The 25,168-nt window shown below is 38.2% G+C and overlaps 1 protein-coding gene across 1 annotated transcript; it reads right to left on the bottom strand.

Annotated features, from left to right (window-relative positions):
* Positions 1-728: 728 nt before the first annotated feature.
* LOC145113361 (uncharacterized) lies at positions 729-1,576 on the bottom strand. The gene is made up of 2 exons (XM_079049464.1): positions 1,067-1,576; positions 729-992 (listed from the first exon to the last, which is right to left on the bottom strand). The coding sequence occupies exons 1-2, from the start codon at positions 1,574-1,576 to the stop codon at positions 729-731; spliced, it is 774 nt and encodes a 257-aa protein (XP_078905590.1).
* Positions 1,577-25,168: the final 23,592 nt, after the last annotated feature.

Here is a 25,168-nt window from a genome sequence, read left to right as displayed (position 1 = left end):
CCACGAGATCCATTTGGAACCAAACCCGAGAAAAACCATAATTTGTAACAAATAATCCCAATTGACCGAGTCATAAGCTTTCTCAAAGTCAATTTTAAAGACCATAAGTTTCTTCTTCAATCTCTTATGCCAATCTATAATTTCGTTGACCATAAGGGGACCATCAATTATTTGACGACCTTTAACAAACGCTGTTTGTTCACTACTAATAATCGAATCCATAACTGTCGCAATCCGCAAAGCCAAATTTTTTGTTATAATTTTATACTGAGCATCAATCAGACTGATAGGACAAAAGTCTGTAACCAACATTGGACTAGAAACCTTTGGAATTAGCGTAATAAAAGAAGAATTACATCCAAATGAAATTTTTCTAGTTTCAAAAAATTCCACCATGAACGCCAAAACATCTTTCTTTACTAACTCCCAATATCTTTTGAAAAAAAAAATAAAAGTGAAACCGTCTGCACCTGGAGACTTGTCGGAACCACAAGCCCAAACTGCGCTTTTTACTTCACTTTCAGTAACCGGAACCTCCAAACTCATAACTTGTTCATCCGATAAGGATTTAAAGTTACTACTCCGCCTAGTAACTTGAATACCAGGAACTCTTTTAAATTTTTCTTTAAAGAAATCATGAAAATCTTTTTTAACAATTGAAGGCGACGTAATCCAAACTCCATCTTTTTTAATACCTTTGATCGCTAGTTTTTGACGTCTTCTATTAATTAAACCATGAAAAAATTAGAATTCTCATCCGCTTCAACACACCATTTAACCTTTGCTTTTTGAACCGCATCTTGTGTTTCCATCTTTTCTAATAGTCGGAACTCACCTATAATTCTTCTACGATCCGCCAAAACGGCTTCCGAACTCCCACCCCCATCAATAATAATATCAATATCATGAAGAGTCTTTAATAACTCTTTTTTCCTGCCATCTTTATTTTTTATTTGTCTGGAATACCAATCACGAATTCGACTTTTGAGATGCTTCAATTTATTTTGAACATTATGAATTTACTATCACCAGCCCCTTCAACCTCCAAAGGCCACATCTTTCTAACCATGCTATCAAACCCATCTATATGAAGCCATGAATTATATAGTTTAAAAGGAGTAGGACCAAAATCAATTTCCTCTTGGAAGAGAATAATTGGGCGATGATCCGAAGCCAATCTATCCAAAGCTAGAGCTGTCAAATTTGGAACTCGGTCCACTAAATCAAAAGAGATAAGAAACCGATCCAATTTACTTAATTTATCTCCCTGGCCATTAACCCTAGTAAATCCGAAACCACCCATAGAGACTTCCCACAAATGACTTTTATCTATAAATTCATTAAAACTATGCGACGGATCTAGAAGAAACACTGTACCAAGTCTTTCACTCGCATTACGAACCACATTAAAATCTCCAAACAGAATATAAAAGCTCGAATTAGCCACCATGAAAGCATTAATCGAATTCCAGAGAAGTAATTTACTAGCATCGTCTTGTGGAGCATAAATGTTTATAATAAAACATTTAATCTGTAAGAAACCCCACTTTCCTTTGGCAATAAGAGCATTATCCATACTCGCAACGCTTTCTTTCAAAAAAACTGATGGATCCCAAATTGATAAGATACCACCTTGTGTCGGAGAAGAAGCAAAATCGAATTGATAGTTTCACCAAACTTGTCTGATTTTCACCAAATCAATTTTTCTAAGATGAGTTTCTTGTAAACCTAAGAAATTAATATTATGCTTAATGCATAACCGACGAATATCCTTCCTTTTCTCACAACCCAACCCACAAGAATTATATGACATTAAATTCATTTATTGATATCTTTGACACCCATTCGCTAAATCAATTTATCTAGATCTCCTTTGGTTCCTTCCATTTCATATCCAAGAATCTTCCCCATCTCAATCTGAGAAATCAAATTAGAAAATAACGAGGCTGCATTCATTTTCATGTTTACCAGATTGTTCCGATTTTTATAAGATGTTATTGAAAACTTTATTTTAACAAATGATATAAGAATGATTGTTTTCAAGTAAAATATTCTTTTGTGTATTAATTTGAATGAAATTTAAGTTTATGTATTTTGCAATAGAATATAGAAATTTACAACTGTTTTGCTTACATTTTTGTCTTTCATATTTTAGGCCTATTTTTTGTTAAATTGCACAGGGCCTTCGAAATTCCTGGGTCACCCCTACGTTTACTATCTCGAATTTATACTGACAAATATATAAAACTAAACATGTAATAAATTAGTTTTATTAACTTAACGAATTTTACAAATTTCAAAGTCGATAAGGTCAAACTGACATTTTACAAGGTTGATAGGTGGTAACTGTTAATCAGAATATGTATACTGCGATGGTAAACATGAAAATTTAAAAAAAATAAAAGGTGATAGTGGCATTTTAGAAAATTCAAAGTTAATGGGTAAAAATGTTATTTTTAAAAGTAAATGGGTGAAAATTGAAGGGCTAAACAAAAATGAGTTGGCCAAGAGAGAGTAAAAATGACATTTAAAAAAAATTAAAGGATAAAAAATAAAGAAATTAATGAAAATAGGGACCAAAGTTACTAATATATATATATATATATATATATATATATATATATATATATATATATATATATATATATATATATATAACTTATTGTATTCTAACTATCTCTTGTGTGGATGTAAGTTGATTGTGGACCAATCATTTTAGTTATTTTAAGAAATTAATTAATAAATAATATTGAATTAAAAATAATTGAAAAATATAATCTAATTTCACTATAAGGGTATTTTATTCAATTGAGATAGATTTAAAAAGGGAAAATTCCATATTTTTAGGGATAACTGATTCTCTTGATTTAAAAATTATGAACTGTTTTAATTAATTCAAGTTTAATTTTAACGTAATTTTTAATTATAGTCGATTTTATTTTGTCAGAATGATATTCTATAAGAATGTCGGGATACATATTTTTGACAAAATACATATTTTGATTAAATGAACTTCTTGAAGAAAGACAACTTTGTTGAACAATTAGTTGAAAAATAACAAGATCCTTGTATACTCATGAACATCTGAATGTATATTCATACATATTCTTACAGAACAATAGTCTTATATATTTTAATACACTTATACATATTCTAACAGAATGTCATAAAAATAAAATAAATTCTTATAAAACATAACATGATTAAAATACAATTCTCGAACAAATGCACTTAATCTTCTTCAATGGTCCAGAGTCGAATTGATTCCAACCATTCTCGTAAGAATGACATTATGTGAGACTAACATCAAACGAGAATTACATTATGTAAGAATACCATGATGTGAAAACATATTTATCTTCATCAACTAATATATGCAATGCTCATGGGTTTGCCAAAAACAAAATACTCTAATAGAATAATTGATGTATGTTCTTACATAATGATTTGATGTATATTTTAATCCAATAATCATGTAACTATTATAATAGAATAACTAATGTATGTTCTAACATAATGATCAAGAGGGAGTTTTGTTTTACGAATTTGGTAAACATATCACATGAAATGGTAGAACATGGATTGGTAAAAATCAAACAGATGTAGAAACCTTGTTTGTAACACCCGGAATCTTGAGGAGCAATTGTAAGGAATGAATCCCATTTTGAGGACTGGACACAGCGTGTTGGAGGAACCAACGTGGCGTGTCTAGTTGAGGAAAAGCGCGATTCTGATTAAGGTCAACACGGCGTGTTGGTGCCTAAGCATGACGTGTTGGAAGCTCGGAAGGAAACCCTAATTTTTAGGATGTTGCACCCTATATAATCTCTATAAGCCCAAGGGCCGGTGTCCTTACCAACCTCCATTGACACTAAAACCATAAAATCGATCTTTAAGACTCTTGGTGGTGTTCTTGAGCTAGTAAGAGGTTCTTGGTGCTCATTATTGGTCCTTGTGAAGGAGGAGGGTATCTTGAAGTTGCTTTGTTTGGGGAAAAGACTTTGGATCCAGAATCATCATCTTGTGAGGAAGCTTTCTGAGGTATCAAGTTTGCATCTTGGCTTTTAGGTGTTTAGATCTCTCCATTTTGTTCTTTTTTGTGCTTTTGGTCCTTTTTGGGTTGATGGGAGTGTGAAGTTGTTTAAGGCTTGTTATTCTAGATCTGAGTTTGTTTCGGTCCCTTTGAGCATAAACATGGAAGATTTATGAGATTTATGGTGTCATGCATGCATTAAGTCAATTATTAAGTCCCTTTTAAGCTTAAGAGCTTCATTTAGGCATGCATAAACGTAAAGTTGGAAACTTTATGTGGTTTTCCAGCTCAAGGAAGTTAGATCTGTGTTTTGGCGTTATGTCTTCAAGGATTAAGTGGTTATTGGTTAAGCCCTTGCTATATCAATCATTTTTGTTGGGTTTGGACCCTTTTTGCTAATACCTATGGGTAAAGATGAAAACTTTACCCTTCTAAGTCTCATTTTGGTCTAGATCTGAGCTTTGGAGTTCTTGGAATCGGAGATAGTAGCTTAATGTATTAAGCTGTTGAATCTCGGGCAAACAAGGTGTGTTTGCAAGCCAAGACGGCGTGTTGGCTGGGGATTTCCCGATTATTTGGATGAGGGAAGAACACGACGTGGTCAAGGGGAAACACGACATGTTTGGTCAATATGGGCTGTTGACTTTGACTTTGAGCAGAAGTTTGACAAGCGATGATTGTACAATATGCTATTATCTTTGTGATTTCTGCATGTGTTTGAATGTTATATGATTACATGGTTATATGTTTTGTGGGAGGGGCCGTTATGCGAGTGTGGGTGAGGCCCGTATCTCATTGTTATGCGAGTATGGGCGGGGCCGGTATCTCATTGGGAGGGGCCCGATATTCGAGTGTGTGTGGGGCCCATATCTCATTGTTATGCGATTGTGGGCAGGGCCCGTATCTCATTGGGAGGGGCTCGTTATTCGAGTGTTGGCGGGGGTCATATCTCATTAGGCGGGGTCCGTTATGCTAGTGTGGGCGGGGCTCGTATCTCATTTCGGCGAGGCCCGTTATATGATATGTATGGTATGAGGTATCTTGGGGAACTCACTAAGCTTTGTGGTTACGGTTTTCAGTTTATGTTTTAGGTACTTTGGTTTTCAAATGAAAGAGCTCAGGATGATTGCAGAGCACACACCACATGTTTCCGCATTCTTTGATTTACTCTGATTTGATAATGTTTTGCAAAATCTTAATTATCTTGGATTTATGGAAATGATATGTATTAACGATTTATCAATCTAAAAACGAAGATTTTATGTCATTATTTTTGGGATGTTACAAGTTAGTATCAGAGCCTTTGTTTGAGGGATCCGGGCACACTCTCGGGTGTGTCTGAACTCAAACTGAAGATTTGGTAAAGTTTTTTAAAAAGAAATATAATTTTTAGAAAATGATTTTTTCTAAAAGAAGAAAGGGTGTGGTGCATGAAATCAGCCGAGCTCAAGTTAGTTTTCCCAAAATACCCATACATGATATCTGTTATGATTTCATTTATGAATTTGTGAATCACATGCTAGTTAAGGCTAAGGATCTGCTCAGTTTTTGCATGATAGAATTCTAGGAGAGATGCATTGTATGCCTATTGTATGATCTTGTAGACTTCATGCTAGTTTTGATTAGCCAGTGATAGATTGGCCTGATATGTGATGCATGGTAGCCTAGAAAGCATGGGATGCTGGTTTGGGTATGATTTGGATGTGTAGAGCAATCAGTAGCGGGATTGGGAACTCTTAGTATGAATGGTAGTATGTGGAATTGGATGCTCGTGATTATTTTATGGATTAGAGTACTACTGCACGAATGCTGCTTGCTTTGTGCTTTGTGGAACTCTTAGGTGATGGGAGTTAGCTACTAAGTGAATATGTCAAGTCATATGTGACAAAGGTTAAATAATCTCAGAGTGATGGATTTGACCCTATTCCACAGCTCTTGTCTGAGTCCAACCGTTGTAGGGATGAGTTTGTTACTCGAAGGATTATCCAAGCTTTGATGCATATGATTGTATTTATGAGGTAGGTGACTGGCATTACGGGGAGTTCTTCGGCAGTTGATGGCAGGGTGAGGTCGGGAACCTAGGAAAGCCTAGGGATTGCTTCGGCGGGTCTTGTTGCGCTAGGTAACGAGTGTTTGATGTATGGATTTGAGAAGGTGACTTAGAGGATTCGGGAGGATTCTTGAGGAAAGTATGGATAGGTGTGGAATGTAGTATTGGGCACGTACTACTGAAAGCACATGATCCATACTCGAATCGAGGAAAGTCTTGGAGAATCTAGGGAGCCTGTGAGATGAGGATTCTTGGGTATGTTCTGATCGTTCTCATGTGGTTTTTGGTATGTTGTTGAGCACTCAGGAGGAGGAGGTCAGGATTTCCTTCTGATGCTTTTGCGGGTATGTATCTTTTTTTTCTTCTGGGTTGTTATCAGGAATTTTTATTGCGTTGGAATTTTTCTCGGGTTTGTGTAAGTTATATCTCGAGTTGGTTCGTTGCTATTGTCTGGGTTATCAAGGATTGTTATATTCCATTGTGCATGTCGAGAGTCTTCAATGAATCTTTAGAGGGTTATATACTGTTGAGCGGGTTTCAACGTGTACAGTTGTTGATCCGAGTCTTCGTCGGGATCAATTCAGGGGTATTGTTTGGAGGATCCTTGGTCAGGGTTCAGTTGTTCATCTTTTGATCTAGTGGGATTGGCAGTCGTCTATGGAAGAGCTTTTGGGGTTTGACACTACCGTTGCTAGGAGAGGAGCGGTAGCAGGAAGATGGAGGTGTCAGTGCATGAGTTGATTGGTCATCGGAAATGTCAAGGGAGTTTTATGTTCGCATGGGTTGTAAATGGCTAGAATTCAGTAATTCTTTGAGGATGGAAGTTGGGGTGAAGATTCGCCAGTCAGGGCAGGGGTTATGGTTCTTCATTGCCGGCATAAGAGCTCAAGGAATTGGTATGGTATCATGGGAGGTGATTTAGATCGTCAGACTGGTTAAGGTCTCAAGATTATTCTTCCGGATTCCAGGAATTGGGCAATCGTTGAGATTGGCTAGTAATGGAACGCTAGTTTTGGTAAGCGCAGGTCATAGGCGGTTCATGCTATATGAGGTTTGATGGGTTGGGAATCCATCCGACTTATGGGATGAAAGAGCTCCGTCGAATCCAAGTGGGGGAGAATCGATGAAAATTTCCGGGAGTTGGATCGGGTGTGGAACTAGGGCAAGTTTCGCATCCTGGTCAGGAAGAGAGACGGCCCAATTGGCCGTTTAGATTGAGCTTGTATAAGTGGGAGTTCAGGGAACTCCCAACAGCTGGTCGGCATCTTCTTGTTATGCATAGCAGGTTTGTGGATGGATCCAGATCGTGGGTTGTGTTAGAGCCTCGCTTCCTATTCTTGTCTGATGAGGATTTTGGAATTCGAAGTATGACCCGAACACCTGGTTGGATGCGGGTTTCGACTTAGGTTCGTGGGGTTGTGATTGTTAAGGTGTGGTAAGGCCATGGGTGGTAACCATGGTTGGTTTGAAGTGTTGTAAGACTGGGATGGGATCGTAGCATTCACCAGTCGAGGTAGACTATCGTTGGAGGTGGTCATGAGCGTAAAAGGGGAATCAGTTCGTGCCTTGGGCACACCGGTTAGGATTGTCGAGGAATATTTATCTGTTTTAGGTTGAGTACCATTGGGGTCCGGGGCGGAGTCAGACCTGTGTAGCTCTAGATGGGTGGGACCCGTGGGCGAGGTCGCTCCGTGGTATAGTTTGGGTGGGACCCGTGGGTGAGGACCGTGTGATTATGACAATGCAGGTGGGACCTGGAAGAGACTGTTGGGTCAATGTATTGGATCTTGGGTTTCATGATTGAGTGTGTGGTCAGTAAGTGGCGCAAAGGGATGTTGGGGCTGGGTAGCCTTGTCATTTAGACTCTTGGGAACCTGGTGGCTGGACCAGGTGCGAGACTGGTAGTCTTAGAGGTGGTTTAGGAATCTTTATACCCCGGATTAGTGAGGGGTTGTTGTGAATCAGAGGGTTTTGGGTGAAATGCAAGTGTAGATCTTTGGGTCTCGGATTATGAGTTGGGTACCGAGATGGTTCTTGGTGGGAAATTGTGTTGGGAATCGTTGGTGTTTATGTGCAAGGTCTTCTCTTCTGTAGGATATGAGTTAAGGAATATGAATGGAAGGGTTCAGGGTTAAGAGATGGTTTCAATTTTGTTGGCAGATCAGGATCTTGTGTTTTGATTTGGTTCTATCTATATGGGGTCAGGAAAGTATGGGGTTTTGGATTTTCTTATGGATTTCATTATATGATTGGTCATGGATTTCTTTGGATGGTTTAGACCAGGGTGGTCAGTTCGTAAGGCTGTGGGAAGACCACAACATGCATGGAACCAGGACATGGTAGGTTGTTGGTGGCCGGTTGTGATATAAAACTTCAGTTGGTCTTGTAGCATTAGCTTTTAGCATTGGAATTGGTAGCGTCAGGTTGTCGGGCTACTATGATCGGTTGGAGCCATTAGTAGCAAGATAGCGTGGGTAATTATTGCCGGATAAGGCTTTCATTCGGAAGTCGCGTGGGGCAGTTGTGTGTGTCTTTTGACTCAGCAGCCGGGCGGGAACCCGATGTTTCAATTAGTGACATACAAATTGGGACCAGGGAGGTCCCGGTTGCTTTTGGAAAGCAGTTAGGGGGCATCAAGGTAAGTCAAGGCGGTATTAGTGATTTGGGATTCGTATGTGGAGTCGCTTGTTAACCGGAAAATATGGTAAAACATTTGCAGCTTGGATTGGATAATATCAGAGTAAATGATTTGACCCTGTTGTGCAGCTCTCGTCTGAGTCTAACCGTTGCAGGGATGAGTCCTCTACTCGAAGGATTATCTAGGTCTTCTGTCAAGTATAAGTGTTCTGTAGCGGTATATGGTCAGTGAAATTGTTCCCTATGGAAGCATCAAGATAATCAAGGGTTGGAAGCGTTTTGTTTGGTCTGGAATTCAATGAGGTCTTGGAATGGTAGTAAATCAGCATGGGCGGTTTGTCGGGGAGTCAGACCAATTTGAGACGTCAGAATTCGGGTTTCAGGTAAGGTAGAAATGGTTTTCTGCAAGGGTTTAAGGATTCATTCATCGGGTTTGGAGAGTTCTGTTGAGTTTGGGTTCGATAGCCTTCGGAAGGCCGTTGTATGATTGAAATTGAGGTTGTGTTGTCCAGGCTGTCTAGCGTGCCTGGGGATGGTAAGGAATGATTTCGAGGAAGAAATCTAATTTAAGTGGGGGAGAGTTGTATCACCCAGAATCTTGAGGAGCAATTGTAAGGAATGAATCCCATTTTGAGGACTGGACACGGCGTGTTGGAGGAACTGACAAGGCATGTGTAGTTGAGGAAAATCGCGATTCTCATTAAGATCAACACGACGTGTTGGTGCGTAAACATGACGTGTTGGAAGCAGGGAAGGAAACCCTGATTTTTAGGATGTTTCACCCTATATAATCTCTTTAAGCCCCAAGGGCTGGTCTCCTTACGAGCCTCCATTGACACTATAACCCTAAAATCGATCTTTAAGTCTCTTGGTGGTGTTCTTGAGCAAGTAAAAGGTTCTTGGTGCTCATTATTGGTCCTTGTGAAGGAGGATGATATCTTGAAGTTGCTTTGTTGGGGGAAAAGGCTTGGGATCCAGAATCATCATCTTCTGAGGAAGCTTTCTGAGGTATCAAGTTTTCATCTTGGCTTTTAGGTATTTAGATCTCTCCATTTTGTTCTTCTTTGTGATTTTGGTCCCTTTTTGGGTTGATGAGAGTGTGAAGTCGTTTAAGGGCTTGTTATTCCACATATGAGTTTGTTTTGGTCCCTTTGAGCATAAAGGTGCAAGCTTTATGAGATTTATGGTGTCATGCATGCATTAAATCAATTATTAAGTCCATTTTAAGCTTAAGAGCTTCATTTAGGCATGCATAAACGTCAAGTTGTCAACTTTACGTGGTTTTCCAGCTCAAGGAAGTCAGATCTGTGTTTTGGCGTTATGTCTTCAAGGATTAAATGGTTATTGGTTAAGCCATTGCTATATCAAGCATTTTTGGTTGGGTTTGGACCCTTTTTGGTAATAACTATGGGTAAAGATGGAAACTTTACCCTTCTAAGTCTCATTTTAGTCTAGATCTGAGCTTTGGAGCTCTTGGAATCGGAGATAGTAGCTTAATGTATTAAGCTGTTGAATCTCAGGCAAGCACGGCGTGTTTGCAAGCCAACACAGCGTGTTGGCTGGGGATTTCCCGATTATCTGGATGAGGGAGGAACACGACATGGTCAAGGGGCAACACGACGTGTTTGGTCAATATGGGTTGTTGACTTTGACTTTGACCGGAAGTTTGACCAGGGTTGACCATGGGTTATTTTGGGCCTTGGGTGTTTATTTGGAATTGGGCTTTTGGATTGTTGAATGGGGCCTTGGTTTTGGGCCAAGTTATGAAAAGGGTAAAAAGGTCTTTTAGCATGGTTTGGACACTTAGTGCGGGTCGGATCTTATTATTGATGGATGTTTAACTTGTGATTGATAGCGCAAGGATTCTTGAGGGCCAGCAGCAAGAGACTCTTTCTGTGAGATTCGGCAGTGCGAGGTGAGTCTCCTCACTATGTTTAGCGGGTCGAAGGCACCAATGCTAGCCCATGGCTTGCTATGTAGAGTGCTAGTTGTCTGTGTGACTCTTGTATGTGTATGTGTTTTGCATGCTTACTGGGTGGGGCCCGATGGTTATTCTATATGCTAGTATCTGGTTATGCATATATGATTTATATGTAGGCGGGACCCGATGATTGCACAGTATGCTACTATCTTTGTGATTTTCGCATGTGTTTGAATGTTATATCATTACATGGTTATATGTTTAGTGGGTGGGGCTCGTTATGCGGGCGTGGGCAGGGCTCAAATCTCATTGTTATGCGAGTGTGGGCGAGGCTCGTATCTCATTGGGCGGGGCCTGCTATTATGTGTGGGCGGGGCCCGTATCTCATTGTCATGCGAGTGTGGGCAGGGCCCGTATCTCATTGGGCGGAGCCCGTATCTCATTTGGGCGGGGACCGTTATATGATATGTATGGTATGAGGTATCTTGGGAAACTCACTAAGTTTTGTGCTTACGGTTTTCAGTTTATGTTTCAGGTACTTTGGTTTTCAAATGGAAGAGCTCATGATGATTGCAAAGCACACACCACATGTTTCCGCATTCTGTGGTTTACTCTGATTCGATGATGTTGTGCTAAATCTTAATTATATTGGTTTTATGGAAATGATATGTATTAACCATTTATCAATCGAAAAACGAAAATTTTATGTCATTATTTTTAGGATATTACATTGTTGACATAAGAAAGTAAAAACCTTGAACCAAATGTATAACAAATGTCCTAGATCATTCCATATTCACACGTCAAAAAAAAAATACGTTCATGCTCACTATTTAGTTGTCTTTTAAGAATATATATACCCATTTTACATTAATAACAAAATATTAAGATTCATTTACAATCTAGTATAATCCAACACTACTACACGGCGCTTTAGAATGTAAGTCTGTTCTCGAATTTATTGATGCTCTCAAAATATTAAATTTAGTATGAACATGTAGAAAACCATCTCTAAGAAACATATTAAAGTTCACATTATTTTTAATGTAATGAACTAAAATAAAACTGTAAAAACTTTGTTCTGCTTAATTGAGTTGATATCAATAGGGACGTGTGGTTTACCCGACTATGGACTTAGTTGAGTGTAATCTATGCTTCTGCTTCGATTCCGGCCAATGCAAGTTGTAAGCATCATGAAAAAAAATCGAGTTTTGTAGCATATAAAAACTCATCATTGATAACTTAATCAGTGAATATGTGTTTTTTTCATAAACCATCAAAAAATACTAGTTGAATCATAATAAACGTGTTCTACTAATTGAGAAAAAAACAACATAAACAATTACTATTTTTTTTCGAATTCATAAATAGATAAACGTTGTTGAACTTTGAGAATTTTCATTAATTCCTTTTCCCTAAAAACCCCTAAAAAATAGATAAAAAACTTATATCTTGATACTCTTAACATACAATGATCAAAAGCAGAAAAAACAAAACAAAAGCATCGTAATTAAGAATTTACTAACTGTTTAGTGGCGTCTAGTTGTGAAGAGTGAAAACGATGGTTGTGGAGGTCGCTGCAAAAGCGGTGACGGTTGATGGTGGTGCGACGATGTTAGGGATTTTGTGGCGATGAAAATAATGAATGGAGGATCGGCACCGATGGACAGTTGTGTTAAATGCGTTTAGAAATTATTATATGGATGCCCTACTCAATATACAATTACCATAATAAAAGGATTTATTATAAATTTAAATAAATGATTTAAAAGTTAATTTACTAAATTACTTCTATTGTATTTTATTAATTATTAAAATTTTAGTAATTAAAATGATTGGTCCATATTGATACTTAAATCCAAACAATAGATAGTTAGAACAAATATACATACCTCTCTCTCTTTCTATATATATATATATATATATATATATATATATATATATATATATATATATATAAAGAGAATAGTGTAATTAAAAGAGTTACCAACAAAATGTTTTCCTCCTTTAAAATTCTAAACATTTTTTATTCTTTTTTCCCTAACCACGTGGTTACTTTTTAAATATTTTTTAATATCATTCATTAAAAAAATAGTACTAATGAAAAAAGACCTAGGTTAATTTATTGTGTACGAGTTTATTCTAGGTTTTCTTTTTCACTAATATGGTGGTGATAACAAATAGGGATGTCAAAAAGTCACGTGGAACCCCCGAACCCATGGGGGCCCCAATCTCATATGGGGATATTTATTAAAAAAAATTGGGGGCGGGGGCACGTTTAACCATCATTTTGATTTTGGAGGTGGGGAGGGAGGTGGGCAGTCCCGTCCCGAACCCTCCATGCGGACCCCGTAAATATATTAATTATATAAATATAATAAATAATAATGATTTTGAGCTTCCAAAATTCAATAAAAATCATTATTTTAAGTTATTAATATAATATTTTTAAATGTGATAACATTTTTGTTAAATTATGTAATAAATAATTTTTTTACCTAAAGAAGAACTTCTTTAAGTCCAAAAAGCAATTATTTTTAGCCCAATAAAAATATATCTCAGAATCAATCGGGGGCGGGGGGCGAGGGCCGGGAAATGAGGAAATTTTAGGGGTGGGGGGGGGGGGGAGGTTCAACCCTCGTCCTGTTTGCCCTCGTTGACATTCCTAATAACGAATTGCAAGGGGACTTTTTCGATGAATTGGATCGTTTAAAAATGGTCATTTTCCAATTAGAAACAAAAAATTATTTAACTATAAATACATTAACAACACCTAATTTTTAATCACCACTTTATTTTCTTTCTTTCTATTTCATAAACTTTCAATAATTCAAAAAAAAGGACCCGTTTGACTCGTTTAACGATGCTGATGTTGAGGATGATATGTTCGTCTCGATGATGTACGAGTATTGCATAAATGTGCTACTACAACCAGATCCAACTCCTCTATTAACCAGACGTACGACGTTAAACACAGATCACAAAGAAGGGCATAGAGGTCTAGTTGTAACATCCCAGAATTTTGGTCTAAAACTGTAGATAGTCAATTCACCGCAAACCTCTTTCTAACCTGACGTATTGAGCTTTAATGCATATTTTAGAAAATAAATAGTATCATTACAATTAAAATAAGATACGAGATGGTATCTTACTTCCAATTGTGAAAAATCTCACACGAATCATAAAGTACAAAGTGTAACCCTAGTTAATACGTTTGAAAAAAAATCGTATTAAGCAGTTGTGAGCGAAGCAAACACTCTAGTATCGTAGTACATGTTCACATGGTTCAGAAAATATAAAGAACGTCTAAAACGGAGTTCGTATGCAAAAGATACGACCGTTATAATGAAACGTCCCAAAAATATGATCCAAAAATTTCATCTTTAATTTAAGTAAAAACATTATTCCAACATTATCCATACACCCCGAATAAAATAAGTATATCGAACAACATAAAAATCAGAGTGAAATCTCAAATGCGGAATCCATATGGTGTGTACGATGCAGTATACCCTAGCTCTTCCCTTTGGAACCGGAAGTACCTGAAATATAAACTGAAAACCATAAGCACAAAGCTTAGTGAGTTCCCAAAGATACTGCATACCATACATACATAACATATGATGGGCCCCGCCCAAAGAGTATAACGGGCCCCGCCCTAACTCGCATAACGGGCCCCGCCCAATGAGTATAATGGGCCCCACCCTAACTCGGATAATGGGCCCCGCCCCATGAGTATAACGGGCCCCGCCCACATACAAATCGTAACACATAACAACTAATAGCATACAGGATAATCATCGGGCCCCGCCCAGTAAGCATACAAACATATACATATACTAGTGTCACACAGACAATGAGTATTCTAACAAACGAGATCCTGGGTCGGAATTGGTGCCTTCGACCCGCTATACATGGTAAGGAAACTCACCTCGAATGCTGAATCTCACTGAAGATCCCTAGTTGCTGTCCTGACGACTCCCCGAGCTATCAGTACGAAATAACACCCAATTAACACTTGGTTCCAATCTATATCCAATAATCCATACTTGGGGTAAAATGATCATTTTACCCCTGACCTAGTTTGATCCAAGACTAAGGCCCAAATCAACAATCTAAAAGGCCCAAAACCAAATAATCATTCATGGCCCATATATGGCCCAATTGTTAAAATTGGGCCCAAACCCATCATATGGGCCTTACCCAAAAGCCCAATAATTTTCCTTAGTCCAAAAACTTGATTCCAGATGACCCATTAAGGCCCAAAGCAACAAGGTACAAAGAAGTACCCCAACCGAGGCCCAAAAGATGTGAAGCCCAATAGACTGAGTACACGGGGCGTACTCAGTTGTACGCTAAGCGTACACGCAACCTGAGATGTACGCCCGGCGTACGGACTTGTACGCCCAGTGTACGAAGTCATTAAGCCAAAAATCAGTCTTAAGCTATTAATTCTTCAGACCAATAGTCCAAAACACAAATGTTAGCCCTAAAAGACGTCTAGAACCATAAAGTCACTGACTTGGTGACTTTGCATACCCCAAAATATCCCAACTTCAAGATATAGCATTATACTTTCACAAAAATGGCATCAACTCATGCATGGATGGGTCTACACCTTAAAGCTGACAACTTTATGCATCCAGAACCTCAGAAACACCAAGAGTGGCAACACAAAGCTCCTGGAGTGGTATCAACCCACTAGATCTCATTTATGGGACAAAAAGGGACAAAAACTCAAACATAAGAGATCTAAACCATCATTGATCAAGTTCATAGCTTTTTACCTTAAATAAGTTAGAAATGAAGCAAAAGGTCGAGATCCACATGGTCCTCCTTGATCTATCACCTTGCACCAAGCTTCTACTTCTTGGGTATGGATCAAAACACACCAAAATGGACATTATAAGCTCAAAATGAAAGAAAGAGGCTTGGGGTTTCGAGTATAGGGATAGGATGACAGAGGAGGATGAGAAATAAGGGTTTCATGGTCCATAATGATGTTTATATAGTGTCTACACTTGGAATTCGGGTTTTCATTAAGTCATGCATACGCCCCGCGTACAAGGCTGTACGTACGCATCCGGAACCCCGACCAAGCCTTCGCATGAGTACACTAAGCGTACCATATGGTACGCCCCGCGTACTCACTTTACACCTTGTACGCTAAGCGTACCTTGTGGTACGCCCAACGTACAACTCAAGGACTAAAATGCACAAATAAATTCAACAATGGAAAAAGAGAAAGTTACCAGGATTCAAGTGTTACATATAAGAAACTAAACCAGTATAATACTGTTTTTCTTTAAACTACATAAACTGTTTCTATCCGTTGAGGTACTTGCATAACTCAGATGGAAATTCGGAGAACGTTTTTAGACTCAGGTTATGGTCTATTATTTAATTCTATACTCGAAATATTTTTAGTAAAAATATTTATAAAAGTAGAAAAATCGGACGTTTCGGGTCAATTAAACACGAATCATTAAGCGCGATTACCCAGAGTTCTACAACTCGAAAAACTAATCTGTTTGGGTTTTTGGAATCCTTAAACTCAACTCTATCATTCGCCACTTTCGAAAAAAAATACTAGACATCGGTAACTTGGCACACAAATCTAGGCAGGTTTTTAGGACTTTTTTAGGTTAGGGACATCACCATGTGCTACAAGCCTTGCATAAGAGAGTCAAAAGTCAGCCAATGGCCCCTTCTCTTAGACTTGCCTACGTGCATCACCTTCTTCCTCCTTTACCCTCTCAAATCCAAGTATAAGGCATGGTGGCTTTGTGTGTTTAACTCACCATAGAAGCATGGCATGACTAGTGGCTTGCAAGCTTCCTAAACACTATAAATTGAGCAATTTCCCTCCTCATTCATCACAAAAAAATCAGCCATCAATTCCCTCACTCTCCCTCTCTCCCTTGTTCCCTTTTTCTTGGCTAAGAACCACCACAGAAGGTGGCTTGGGCTGCCGGCTATTGAGCCACCGAGGACCACCACCCTCCACCACTTCTTTTGGTGATCACCGACGAGCAGCAACCCCAAACACCTCCGCCGCCTGCTGCCTCTACTTGTCGTCCCCTTCTCTCCGATCTCGTTGGGTAGAAAAAGGAAGAAACAGAGAGGCTGCCGGAAATGGCCCCTTGTCACCCTAGTGCCGACGATAACAGCCACATGCTGCCTTCATTCCTTTCACCCTTCGATCAAGATGGAAACCGGAGACTCTTCCCTTGTTAGTTGATCATCAAAATAGTCTCGGGTCTCCTTTGTTTTTTGATTGTGTATTGTCACGAAAAGCTTCTCGAAAAAGAACTAATCTCGAGCCTAGAACCACACAACGAAATTGAGTGTTTACGGCCCATTTAATGCTTTTATATATATGGGGGGATACATGTGCTCATAATTTATTTATGCAATAACACACTTGAAAACATAATTTCAACAAACTATCATTTTATGTGAAAGTGCTGTGATTTTATGTGAGGAAATGTGTGTTTGAAAATTATATATATATATATATATATATATATATATATATATATATATATATATATATATATAAAAGTTATAAATCTTATAACTTGGACTTTTACATGTACTTGTGTACACAACCATGAAATTTTACCTCCTTATAAAAGCGAGTACTTTATACCGTTAGACATATACTCAGCTTTTATAGTAAAACTTTATCCATCGAAAATTAGTTAATGGATTTTATAGTGAGTCACTTTTCATTAACTAAGTATAAACACTTAGTATACCCACTCGACTATATAATCCTCGAAGCGAGATACATATGTATAAATCTATACGGGTTGACACCCTCACATGCAGTTGCTAGCTACAACCTCGATGGATCAATCGAAGCAGGTGATAAATATCTTAAGTCTTTATCCACGACGTTCAATGAAGCGTCGTAGGGGATTATATCTAGACACATAGCTCACGTATAGGACTCACTATAAACATTAATTGTATATCTCTCTTTCTCTACAAACCATGGACTTGATTTCTCTTACTTCAAAATTGTTATAAGTATGGTTTTACTTATGGAAAAGCACCTTTTGGTTTTGAAAGTTCTTTAAAGGCTCTTTACAAAATCATTTTCATGTATGATTTTACTTACAATGAAAATACTTTTTGATCATTTTAAAAGTATCATTACTGTTGTTAGCAGAAAAGCTGTAACTCTCACCAACCTTGTGTTGGCCCTCAAAACTACATGTATTCTCATGGAATCACTAAACAAGCATTTCAGACGATGGAACAGTCATGGATTTCAGGCGACCTAGTTTACTCGTTTTTGTTATATCCGTCTGCATGTTTAACGAAATTGATGTACTCTATTATTACATGTAAGAACCTTGTATTCAAACTTCAAGATGAAATACAACTACTGTTTGTTTATTGTTGTACTTGAGATATATATTCAGTTTACCTATGATCCATGAACTAAGTCGCACAGTCCGACATATTTCGCCGCCTCGGCTGGGGGTGTAACAGATTGGTATTAAAGCTAAACTGGGTATAGAGAACTCGTACCCTCGACAGAGGAATACAACTATAACAATAGTCTCCTAATAAAAGTATTATTATTAATTACCCTACTTCTCGACTACTTACGGGAGAGGTAACTGGTTTGAACTATCGCTTGGGTTGCTGGATTTCAAAACGGCTATATGCTAAAATGGTCCTTCCCTTCGGTACTTGTCATTTGGCCCTGATCATTACTTGATACTCTTGGAGTACAAAAAAACTAATAATACTGCAAACCTCACCAACAATAATATATAAGAGTTATATATATATATATATATATATATATATATATATATATATATATATATATATATATATATATATACTCTGACCCGTGATGAGAACACTTAATAAAATTCTAACATACCTTCAACTAAAATTACAAACTCAATCATTTAGGTCAAACACCTTGATGAAGACCACCTAATGCCTTAGAATCCCTATGTCAACTTTAAAAACATTTATACAGTTTTAAAACACTTATACATTTAAAAACTTATCACTAACACACTTAAAATTTTCCAACCCTTTTATGTAGATCGCTAGAATACCCGAAGACCACCTAGTCTGGATTGACCTTGTAGATCTCGAGGAGCTTCATGAGGTCTCGATATAGTTAGCAGGAGACCTGTACTTCCTAGAGGGCCATCCGATAGCCCCAACTGACATCTCGGAAGAGGGGGATCCTTCGGAGGATGAAAATGAAGACGATCTAGAGGAATTTGAAGATTATGAGAATTAGGGCATACTACATGATAATCAAGAGATGGACGATCACAGTCTAAGAGAGGATGAGGAGGTCCTCACTCATGAGGAACCTGCCCCTCTTACTCCACCATCCTCTTTGCATAGGCAATACTATCATCCATACCCCCATCATGGAAAGAGTCCCCTACTAATCAGGACCCCGAGGATGAGTGTTCCTCCAGTATATCACTTGGACACTTTCACTTGCGTTTCCCGACCCATTAGTGGTCAGAAGAGGAAACCAACTTTTCCCCATGAGCCAGCTTGGCCCACTGACTTGCTTGGCAAGAGGTGGGATACTGATGATCCTCCAAGGTTCAAGATAGGCGAGTCTTCTTAGGCTCCGCCACACGTACCACTCGGGATTGATCCCGAAAATGACCTGATCCCTTTCCTGATGACTTAGGGCCACAGATTAGCTGACAGAGTCTAGTCTTTGGAGGATCTCTTTAGAGCTGCATGCACTACCTCTAGGGTGCTTGAGCAGAGATTCAGAAGACTCGAAGAGGAGGAGAAGGATGAAAAAGTGGCCATCCATACCCTCTACCATCGCATGGGTGCAAGTCACACCGAGGCGAACACTTAGGCTATCATTTCAGAGCCCTAGCGTACCGAACTCAGATTGTTTGGAGTCGGCTGGATGCATGTCACAACTCGAAAATTTTAGATCAAGTAAAGCTTAAACCCTAACCAAGTACAAGTGAAACTGCATTGCAATTCTTATTGCATTTTATCATCTATAGCCTTAGGACTTGTTTAAAGAATTAACAAAGAGGTATGGATTGAAAACTTAAACAAAATAAGGGTGTTAAAAATGGACATAAGTTAAAGGTCTAGGGGTTTAAAACATAAATAACCCTCATTAAATGAGTTTTCACCCAATGCAATTAATGGAGTTAAGGAGTTTACGTTTGAGAAATGGGAGCTGATCCGTACACAACAAATATTCTCTATACACAACAATTGATGTTTTAAAATGTTGTATTGTACAACTATATAATGCATGAATTGTTGTGTATGGCAAAAAACTGTTGTGTACGAATCACTTCCCTTGAGAAATCTTACCAACATTGAGTTTACGGTCCAAGAAATTAATGCCAAAGTAGTTCACGGTTTAAGAAATCCAAAAACTCCTTTTTCCTTTGACCAAAATCCGAAAACCCCTTATTCTTTTGACTCAAGACCGTAAACACCCCTTCTAGAAGCTCTAAGACCGTAAACACCCCCCCCCCTATATATATATATATATATATATATATATATATATATATATATATATATATAGGCGTAAACCAATTCATTTCACCCCTTTTCATCCGTAAACACTCTCAAAAATCCTCTCAACTATCATCCGTGAACCTTCAGACCTTCATAGATTTCACCCAGATTCCTTCAAATCTTCATATCCTCATCAAGAACACTCAAATTCATCTTAAAATCTTCAAGGGATCTTGCATCAAACCTCAACCGTAAACCCATAAATCCAACCGTAAACCCATTTTCCAGCCGTGAACCCATTTTCAATATTTTCCAAATAATTTCCAATTAAATTGTAAGTATCCCTTAACTAATTAAATCACTATTTAATTATTATTTAAATTAATATCTTATTAATTTAAATACGACGTCGGAGATAATTATTTTTAGGATAAGACTGTTGTCACGAATTCTAATCCGAGGCTTTACCGTTAGCACTTCGCAACTCAACCGAGCACACACATTCGAGGTGAGTTCATACCACCATATTTTTCCAAGCTTTTTCGATGTTTTTAGGGGGGAGAATACAAGTAAAACACAAGAAATCTTGTGTTTAAAAATATAATTTTGTTTAATATATTTTCTTACCGTTAACCTGCATTCGAACATGAAACTTACTAAATACGGCAAACTTTGTGATTACTAGACTTACAAACAATTTACAACATGCTAAGACACAACTATTTTACAAGCACAAATTTTAACACGGAAAAAAAATTATAAACTATTATAAGTATAGTTTACGGAAGGAACAAACTACTTTTACAAATATACATGTTATTTACAAAAAGGGTTTTCATTGTATTATTTGTGAATTTGTAGAGGGATCAAATTTGTGAGACACGTCTTCGAGTGCTTACCTAAGTACTAAGGGAAGTCTAAACTTATGAACCAGAGTCTCCTGGAAGAAGAGCGTGAGTTTGTGTATAGATCTATACGAGAATGACAATCCCGCACCTGGGCTGCTTGCAACAACTTGGCCGACAGGCCTGAGGTGACAAACGTCATAAACGATACCGACGCCCGAAGAGCGTCGGATCAGGATATCCGTCATATTAACATGGTTATAAGAACTCACATGGATAAAACAACGACTCGTTCATGTAATAATATACTTAACAAACAGTCATCATGGTTAGTAACTATGATATACTTAGTATATACATCAGGGTGATATGAAATTAACATCCGACATGCAGTGGGATGTGTGACTTCCACCTCATTTCCTGTTCCTTGTTTGGTTGTGGGCTTAGGGAAGAATCACCCAATCGACTGTCTGTTCGATCTAGAGTTCTATAACTTGTATGTACTAAGTGATCATAGGAGGGTATTAACATCACTTCCAGTCTACAGAACAAACACGTTTTCGACTAGTTTTATTAAATAATAAAGCTACACTTTAACAGCTGAAGTATGGGAAAATACTTGTACTTTTCAGTTTGGAACATTTAAGTCATCAACTCACTATTATGGGAAATATAGGATTTTCCTGGACAAACATCAGTATTTTACACGCAAACGGTTTACCATCAAATAGCGTACAATCATTGTTAATTCTATAATTCATTAGTTTATACATCAAGGTTATGTTTGAAAAATATCCGATAGGCAGTGGAATGTGTGGTTTCAGCCTCATTTCCTGTTCCTTGTTTGGTTGTGGGCTTAGGGCAGATCCACACAATCAACTGTCCGTTCGATCTTGGTTTATATATTGCTAGTATAAACTAAGTGGTCATAGAAGGAACTGGTATTATCATATTCTTACAAAGAAAATATAGGATTTTCTTAAGGAACACATTCATTACATTCTAAAGGACTATTACAGTTAACTCTATAAGTACTTAGTGAATACGTCATGGTTACATACATGAGGATCCGACAGACAGTAAGATGTGTGGCTTCCGCCTCGTTTCCTGTTCCTTGTTTGGTTGTGGACTCGGGGCAGAACCACACAATCGATTGTCTGTTCGATCTGGATTGTATGTGACTTGTATACACTAAGTACTTGTAGAAGGAACTATTACGAGTCATTTTACTTATCATTCATTACATCAGGAAATATACGATTTTCTGGATAAACATATCACGTTTTATAAAGAACAAAGAACCTGTTTTCTAAAACAAAACGCTTATGAACTCACCAAATTTAATGTTGACACTTTCAAAACCACTTGTATTCTCAGGGCACTAGTAGACAGGTACTCGTACAAGGTTCTAGAAGACGGAGCATAATAGCTTCGAGTCTTTATTTTGCTATCTACTTTTGGAGTCAATCAATTATGTTTCGAATATAATGTAAACATTTTAATATCAATACAATGGTTGTTGTTGCTTTGATTACTATTATTCAATTGTTGTGATACTATACATGACGTCCTCCGCCCCCGAACGTTTCCTCCGTTCCGGTTTAGGGGTGTGACAGATTGGTATCAGAGCATTGTTTATAGTGAACTTAGTATATCAACCTATAAAAGATATACAACTATAAATACATTGTGGCCGAAGTGCTCTGACTAAAAGTATACTGTTAAAATATATAAGTATTTTACGAGAAGTATACGAACAAGCATACATACTAAGAACAAGTAACACAAGAAGAACAAAACAAAAGTATTTAGATGTTGGACACTACAGTCAAACCTAGGAAGTTATGTAATCATATCTGGGATAAATATAGCCTGATCAACTATATTTATTTGAGATACGACCAACATGTGTTTGGGAGTGATAGTGGTGTTGCAACGAGTCTAAAACTTACCAACCCTATATACAAAGGATCTCTAGAACAAAACATTAAGTTAAAATACTATAGAAGTATTTTATGGTACTATAAGATAACAACAAGTCTGAAAACTTACCAAGTCCATATACCAAGAAACTTTAGAAACGATCATACAATTAAAATACTATAGGAGTATTTTAGGCACTATAAGTAACCTATGTGAAAATTTAAAAGACCCTTACTGGCAGGTCTATAGTTGCGAAGTGTATGCTTCCAGGGTTATATATAATTGGGATCTTATAGACTTAGAATTTGTGATCTTCGCTTTACTACCTGTTCCTTGTTTGGTTGTGGTTTTAGAATAGGATCACTTATTCGAAGGTCTATTTGATCTTGGTTATATACAACTTTCATGCACTGTGTAGTTATAGGAGGACCCAGTTTGGATCACCAAAAACTTCAAAAGAAATGTTTTACTTAATCTCATAAGATTCATTAGGCATTCCCATTCTCGCACGAACAACCTAGATAGATACAGCCACTTCACTATAACAGTCAACAGAAGAAACAAGGAAGGACAAGGAAGAATTCATAAGGAGGATTCCGAGAAGGAATCATTTGCGGATCATGCAAGGGAGCAGAGCACCTTATGCGTCATACTAAGAACTAATAAAAAATTGTAACCTAGTGAGTTAGTGATTACACTGCTCACACTATGTGTTAGGCTTACTGCCTTTTTTCATAACAACTAGTAGCAGTAAACCAGGTCACAGAACTTCACTAAGAAGATGGTCGCTATCAAAATTCATAAGTCTATTTTGCATAGACCTCTGTTATGAATTGTTTTCAGAACACTATAAAAGTTGGAACATAACTCACTCGGAACTAAGATAACTTAGATTCAAATAACACTCGACTTGTAACCACCACTAAAGGCTTACCCTCGTTTCATCTTTTAAACCTATTGGCAGAAAGATGCCACCGAAGAAGTCAAACAGACACAAAAACAATGCACCACCGCCACTACCTCCACAGTACGATCCTGTTGTCTTTCAGGATGTAGTAACAGCCGCCATGACACAAATCCACGCAAGTGGTACCAATGGAGCTGGTAGTGGCGCTAACCACTCTAACCACGGGGAAAGCCGCGAACTCCCAAGGGAGTGCTCGTACAAAGACTTCATGAATTATGGACCTAAATCCTTTGATGGAAGTGGGGAGTCATCGCCCTAATGCGATGGTTCGAGAAAACGGAGTCAATTTTTGAGACATGCGCGTGCCCAGAAGGGAGCAAAGTGAAGTTTGCTGCCTGCACCCTCTCTGACAGAGCCCTGACATGGTGGAATAGCCATGTCAAGTCACTGACCCTACCAGTGGCAAATGCAATGGGCTGGGAGAATCTAAAAGAGATGATGCTAGAAGAGTACTCCCCGAGGGGCGAGATACAAAAGCTAGAGAAAGAGTTGTGGAACCTTACCATGACAGGCTCATACATAGTAGCCTACACCGATAGATTCAGTGATTTAGCCACGCTATGCCCTGAGATGGTTACCCCGGAGAGCAAGAAGGTAGAGAGATAGATTTGGGGACTACCTCCTCCAATCTAAGGAAACATGATAGCAGCGAAACCCCTTACGTTCAACAGGGCCAAGCGTCTGGCTCAAACACTGGTGGACCATGGAGTCCGCCAAGGCATAATGACCCCCGTTCCTGAGACAAGAAAAGGAAGTGACTATAAGCGAAAGTCTAGGAGCAAGAAAAAGGGGCAACCAACACAAGAGCCCTCGAAGGAACATCAAATTGTTGTTGTTCATGCTGCCACACCACCTGCTGCTCCAACACCTGCCAGTCGTTATGTTGGAACTCTCCCGAAGTGTAACAAGTGTAACTTGCATCACACTGGAACGTGCTGGAAGATGCATTTCCAGAACTGCAGCAAGAATGGGCACACTACCCGCTTCTGTAGGTTACCGGCGCGACCAATCTCTCAGGTCCCCGGCATTGAAGTAAGTCAGGCTTGTTACGGGTGTGGCGAGACTGGACACTTCAGGAGGGATTGTCCAATAACAAGGAACTCTGGCGGAGATGGAAGAGTGTTGATGATCACCGCAGGAGAGACCTTTCTGGAACCACCTGGGAATAGTGGTACGTTTTCCAAATAAAAATATGTTTAAAACTAAAATTTTTTTTTACGAAAACCGTTACTAACTAGATCCTAACCATGAATTACTTCCTCGTCCAAACAAAGCACATCGTCTATAT

The sequence above is a fragment of the Lactuca virosa genome, chromosome 5, assembly GCF_052849685.1.
Source record: "Lactuca virosa cultivar CGN04683 chromosome 5, Lactuca_virosa_CGN04683_v6, whole genome shotgun sequence".
Classification (NCBI taxonomy): Eukaryota; Viridiplantae; Streptophyta; class Magnoliopsida; order Asterales; family Asteraceae; genus Lactuca; species Lactuca virosa.
The sequence above is the reverse complement of the archived record's forward strand: the minus strand, read 5'-3'. Positions and strand labels throughout refer to the sequence as shown.

What these genes read in the sequence shown, in the direction of transcription:
- LOC145113361 (XM_079049464.1), bottom strand. Translation starts at nt 1,576, where the DNA reads ATGGATAATGCTCTTATTGCCAAAGGAAAGTGGGGTTTCTTACAGATT. An exon ending in TAGATGGGTTTGATAGCATG is followed by an intron (nt 993 to 1,066) that starts GTTAGAAAGATG and finishes AATAAATTGAAG; the next exon opens with CATCTCAAAAGTCGAATTCG.